The 6,000-nt window shown below is 43.6% G+C and overlaps 1 protein-coding gene across 4 annotated transcripts in view; it reads right to left on the bottom strand.

Annotated features, from left to right (window-relative positions):
* mthfd1l (methylenetetrahydrofolate dehydrogenase (NADP+ dependent) 1 like) overlaps positions 1–5,684 on the bottom strand; it is an 84,430-nt gene extending 78,746 nt beyond the window's left edge. For 2 of the 4 annotated variants that reach the window (XM_021600761.3, XM_021600760.3), the window contains exons 1-8: positions 5,270–5,662; positions 4,277–4,361; positions 4,059–4,109; positions 3,890–3,943; positions 3,008–3,132; positions 2,255–2,355; positions 1,679–1,815; positions 1,220–1,322 (exon numbers count right to left, since the gene is read on the bottom strand). In XM_021600761.3, the coding sequence (XP_021456436.3) occupies positions 1,220–1,322; positions 1,679–1,815; positions 2,255–2,355; positions 3,008–3,132; positions 3,890–3,943; positions 4,059–4,109; positions 4,277–4,361; positions 5,270–5,505 (892 nt within the window). In that variant the 5' untranslated portion in view covers positions 5,506–5,662. Of the gene's footprint in view, positions 1–1,219; positions 1,323–1,678; positions 1,816–2,254; positions 2,356–3,007; positions 3,133–3,889; positions 3,944–4,058; positions 4,110–4,276; positions 4,374–5,269 lie in introns of all 4 variants that reach the window. The other 2 variants (XM_021600758.3, XM_021600759.3) reach the window with 2 other exon arrangements.
* Positions 5,685–6,000: the final 316 nt, after the last annotated feature.

Consider the following 6,000-nt stretch of genomic DNA (forward strand, 5'->3'; position numbering starts at 1 on the left):
CATAGAATGTTATAACAAGTTAATAATAAGGTTAAAACAGCATACTGAATTTCTATCTACAGTACATTCGGAAAGTATTCAGACCCCTTCCCTTTTTGGTACGTTACAGCCGTATTCTAAAATTGATGAAATGTATTTTTCCTCAATCTACACACAAGAAGACCCCATAATGACAAAGCGAAACAGGTTTTTAGAAATGTCTGAAGTTGTTATACAAATAAAAATTAGGCCTTCATGGTAGAGTGGCCAGCCGGAAGCCACTCCTCAGTATAAGGCACGACAGCCGGCTTTGAGTAAGCCAAAAGGCACCTTAAAGGACACAGACCATGAGAAACAAGATTCTCTGGTCTGATTAAAAGAAAAATGAACTATTTTGTCTGAATGCCAAGCATCATGTCTGGAGGAAACCTGGCACCATCCCTATGGTGAAGCATGGTGGTGGCATAATCATGCAGTGGGGATGTTTTTTAGCGGCAGGGACTGGGAGAAGTCAGGATCGAGGAAAAGACGAACGGAGCAAAGTACAGAGATCCTTGATGAAAACCTGCTTCAGAGATCTCAGGACCTCCGACTGGGGCGAAGGTTCACCTTCCAACAGGACAACGACCCTAAGCACACAGCCAAGACAAAGCAGGAGGGGCTTCAGGACAAGTCTCTGAATGTCCTTGAGTGGCCCAACCAGAGCCCCAACTTGAATCTGATATAACATTTCTGAAGAGACCTGAAAATAGCTGTGCAGCGACACTCCCCCATCCAACCTGACAGAACTTGAGAGGATCTACAGATGAGAAGGGGAGAAACTCCTCAAATACAGGTGTGCCAAGCTTGTAGGGTCATACCCAAGAAGACTCGAGGCTGTAATCACTGCCAAAGGTGCTTCAACAAAATACTGAGTAAAAGGTCTGAATAAATACATAAATGTGATATCAGTTTTTTTATATACATTTGGGGGGGGGGGTCTAACAACCTGTTTTTGTTATGTCATTATGAGGTATTGTATGCAGATTGATAAGATACTTAAAATCTCTTTTTGAATTAGGCTGAAACGTAACAAATGTGGAAAAAGTAAAGGGGTCTGAATACTTTCCGAATACACTGTATTTTACAGAATCTATCCAGCAGTGAATTAACTCATTAAAAGCATATTGTGACCAAGCAGTTCTGTAATGTCCCTATGATGACGATGTTCGCCCCCCTGATTGACACAGGTCAGTCCTACCTGTCATAAGAGCGGAGCCACAGTGGATGACTGCAGTCCCAGGTCTCAGCCATGTGGGAGGGACATCCATATGCCCCGCAGCCAACAGGACTACAGCGTTCGCCTGCATCACCCGGGCAAGAGAAAAGAAGATGGAGCGCATAAGAAAGAGGGGACAGAGTGAGACAAAAATTAAGGAAGTGAGCAAACTAATTCAAATGACATCCTTCAGTAGTTCAAGTACAGGGTAATAGATGCAGATAGATTTGACTTTAATCTCTGCAGGTCTTCAAAGCTGTCAGTCTAATCATGGCATGACAGCAATCAAACACACCTCACATGTTTCAGGGTATTGCCTCAATTAGAGCTACACTGCCACCAAGTGGTCAAAACACAACATGCCTATTGAAACACATTTTGTACGTGTACCATGTGAAGGTGAATGTGTGTGTGTGCGCGCATGCATCTGTGTGTACATACCTGTTTCTGTAGAACCTCAGAGCTCCTCCGGCTGTGGAGGACCACCATACCTCTTCTCTGCATCAGGCATTGCAGGGCCACCCCAAGGGGTCCTTCACCCCCCACCACCAACACGGTCCTCCCCTCCATAGGGGTGTCTACGGAAACAGGAAAATATGGAATAAGAAAAATACAGTATATTTTTACTCAACAGTACAATATACATTTATCTCATATTCCTAGAATAGTCCCTCCCGGGGTTCCATAAAAGTGAGAGTCTTCAGTAGTCCAGTGTTTTTCTTACGGCGTAATAGTTTGGTGTCATCGTTTTCATTGGACTGTATCCATATGTGGATCATCTTCCATAAACTAATAGCAAAGCTGTTTCAACTGGATAGTAATCCAATCCATACACTACAATTTGAACACAAAAATGATTTGACATATGCATTACATATAGTATGTACTCGCTAGGCTTATCAGTGATGAAGAACTCTAGCTGCTTAACTTAAGTTACACATAGTGGTCTCCATTGCTGGTATGCTCTGAATTACTCCAGTCTAGTTTAAGTAGCAGCGTGACACTTTCTCTGCTCACCATGTCTGGCCAGCAGCTCCATGACAGCGTTGGCCAGGGGGGGTATGAAGCCCTGGTTCATATCTCCTCGCACCAGCCTCCCCACATTCAGGTCTGACACACTACAGTATAGACAGGACACACACGCATAAAGTAGGGCACAAGTAGTAGACATAAGACATTGCTAGTGTAGCGTTGGCAGTAGACTGGCCAGGTGGTTTTAGAATAGTCCTCATATTGTGCATTATGAATGAGCAATAACTGGGTAGGGCTACAGTATAGATCAAATGTGATTTATGTACAATTACAATCCATGGCACAGCATGGGTGATGGTGGTAGTAGTAACTGTATAATCCAGCAGGCTATGACCCTAACAATGCTCTATGGCCCAACAGTGGTTTAACCTTAAAAATTCTGTCTGTCGTTGTAAGGCAACTCTTGTCATCCTATAATAGGGAATGTTTCTCTGTCATTGGGTCATGTTTTAGTTGCTCTACAATAACCCACAGTACTGTCTCTCTGACGGGCTGTTAATGTCCTGCAGCACATTCTGATTTGGACCAAATTTAAGGCAGCATGGCAGAAAATGCATTGAAACTCCACAGGGCAAGAGGCACACAAAGCCAGGACAGAAAGGGACAGGCGTCAACAGATTAATTAATGGTGAAGCTCTGATACCTGTGTGGTTATATTGTAATTACACTAATTAAAACATTGTACAAACATGTTGTTATAGAAAGTACGCTGAGCTGTGTTTGTAATGAATGAGTTACCCATCCACGTCCTTCTCTGGTCTGAGTGTGTTGAGGACCCGGCTGGTGAGGGAGGCAGGGGGGAGGTGGAGGTACACACCATGCACCCTGGGATCCTCATTCAGCTTCAACACCTCCTCTATAATCTACACAAATAAAGAAAGAGGGTGTTGGGGAGAGGGATAAGGATGGGGTGGAATTTGGAGGGAGAAATTACTTCAGTTAAATCATAAAGGTAAACTAGCAAGAATGTGGCCCTTGATGTCTAGAAGTGTGCACTCTGAAGGTGAGAGGTCAACCACTCAGGCAACTGATAGTGACCTCAGCTGCCCCTGGAAAGAGAGTGGGTTAGTGGAAGTAAAGAAACATGGAGGGAGAGAGGAGAAGAAAGAGAAAACACATGCACCGAGGACATAGTGAAAGTAGAGCAGCAGACACCTCAGACACGCTCAAGGAAATCCAGACATCCACTAGACCCATTCCAAAGATATCCATATTCACCTAATACACACAGGACCATGATCATCACCCTACTATGGAAAAGGTCATTCCCAGGTCCACAGCTGAGAAGGAAGGAACCTCATAAACGTACGGTGTTGAAAGAGATTCAACAATTTCCTACAACAATTATCTAGTACTCGGGGGAGATCCATGACATTGTGTCCAATACTTATTGATCATTGAGAGAGACTGTGGCTTGACTTATTAGACAGGCAATGGAAGAACAAGATATGCAGATGCATTCACCTGACACACACACAGTAAAGTGAATGTCAGGCAGAATTTGACTTGCAGGGAAGGGTGGGAAGAAGGCAACAGCCAATGATGTGATGTCCAATCACAGTGAGTGCTGTTGGATTGTGGTGGGAATTTGTGTAGTAGGTATTGGCTGGTTTGACTCACCTCATCTTCAGTGCATTCTCTGGGCAAGCAGATCTGAGTAACGTTCAGGCCAATCTATGAAATGAGGGATTCGGGGAAATGAACAGTGGGAAAACACCAACAGGTAACTTGACTTAATAGTAAAAATTACTTTTTTAAAGCTAAAGAGAAACAGAATCACTTAATGTACCTTTCCAGCCATCTTCTTGTTGAGCTCCAGTAAACGGTCATCCTCATCTGCCTTTGAGACGAGAATACAAAGCCTTGAGCAACATAGACACACACCAAAAGGTTCAATAAAACAATCACGGGGGAGCCTAGAATAACCCATCAATACCCAGCCCAACTGACAACGGCCAAGCACAGCAGCAATCTAAGGCCACCATGACCTACAGACGACATGTTTACCTGTATGATAGCCAGCGTAGGTTTGAGTGCAGGGTGGCCCCTCTGCAAAGCCACCATCTCCTCTTTGGTCCTTTGAACATTCTCCCTGCAAGAGAAACTGGATTCAGAAAAACCCAGTCATCCACACTAAAGACCACATATATTCATTCACATGTAGTCCTAGGGGCAAGCTATGGAGGAAGCAGCCGAAAACAAAAGAGAATCCTTGGCATGACAATGTCGATCACACACTTTTCAAGCAACTGGTAGTCAAGCTTTATCATTATGATTGGATTGTAGTCAGATATCATGTTTGGAAGTGTAAATCTAGATTGTATTGGTGGCAGTGACAGCTTGATCATTCAAATAAAAGGGATTGAACCACAAAAGAAAAACAACATATGAAAATATTTTGTGAAATGATACTTGTGACCATGTTATTAGTAATAATTACATAAACTTTCCCTTATAGAGTGTGTGGGGACTTGGTGATCTGTGTCACGTTGCTGTGCCAAGTAGCCTACTACTGGAGGTTGAGTCAAAGCCAGCCATGGGGAATGTACACTGAACTACATTCGGCGACCATCATGTAAAAAATGTATTGTGGAACATTTGTTTGTAGTCTTTACCGGAAACGTTTTCATGTATCAGTTACAATTGTGTTGCAATTACACGTGTGTGAAACATACATGCCAGTATGGGAGTAAGAACAGTGGAAAATTGCATCAGCTGGGTGGTAGTAGTTGGTCAGCAGCTCCTTAAAAGATGCCGATCACACGAGGGAAGCTCAAGTTATGAAGACGAACTACTGCAGCAACTTTAATGAAACTGGCTACATCCCACATGAAATACAACATTGCAAGTAGCGTGGATGTTCGCTGTATTCATCGAATAAGATGCTAACGTTAGCTGGCTCAACTACCAAGTTGGCTACATTCAGGAAATAAGTGAGATGGCCATTCTTTCATGTTACGAATGGTAAAAATATGAAATATATTGAAAAGCTTTGTTTACCTGATAGTGTTTTCGTAGCCCGGTCCATCCGTTTGCTTTCCTAACTTGGGCGCTTTTTCCGCGGAGGTAGTGCCGCTTACGGAACTAGCAGCCCGGAGAAGCAACTGGCTGTTGCTGGATGGACCTAGCGGTAGGGAACTCTTCGCCAAGCCGAACACCCGGACTCCCGTACGAGGTTGGTGTACGGATGGGGTCGGTAAATTGCGGCAGGCATGGCGAAGTGTAGAAAGCCTCATGATGATTCTGATGAAAAAGCGGGTTGTTGATGTTAACTACCGACTGGTGAGACTCGGAACCCGTGATATTAGAGAAACCGGTAGTGGTTGAGACACTATGCAAGCAGCGTGTTGGTAAAGCGAGGAACAGCCCACGGGCCACCCCCCTTTATTTTTTTTATTGCGGTTTGTATGTGGGTGTTATATTAAACATAGAGGGAGTCAAATGTAGGCAAGCAATAAACATTTCAGAACAACTACTGGTCGAATAAGACATGGGAGAGATGACGAATTTTTGCAAAGAGATTTATTTATGGACTAATTCACTTGAAACAAATAGCCAAACCGAAGACATTACTCTAGTGCCTCCCCTGCGATCAAACCGCCATAAAAAAAACAATGAAACGCAGCTTAAGGTGATCATCGAGAGCTGCCTTTTCACCCAAAATGTAGGCTTGACTTTGCTGCGCTACAAGTCCTATGACTTACTGTGAAAATTGGGATGGGATGTAGTAA

This window comes from Oncorhynchus mykiss, chromosome 4, assembly GCF_057628025.1.
Source record: "Oncorhynchus mykiss isolate SJ-2025 chromosome 4, ASM5762802v1, whole genome shotgun sequence".
NCBI lineage: Eukaryota > Metazoa > Chordata > Actinopteri > Salmoniformes > Salmonidae > Oncorhynchus > Oncorhynchus mykiss.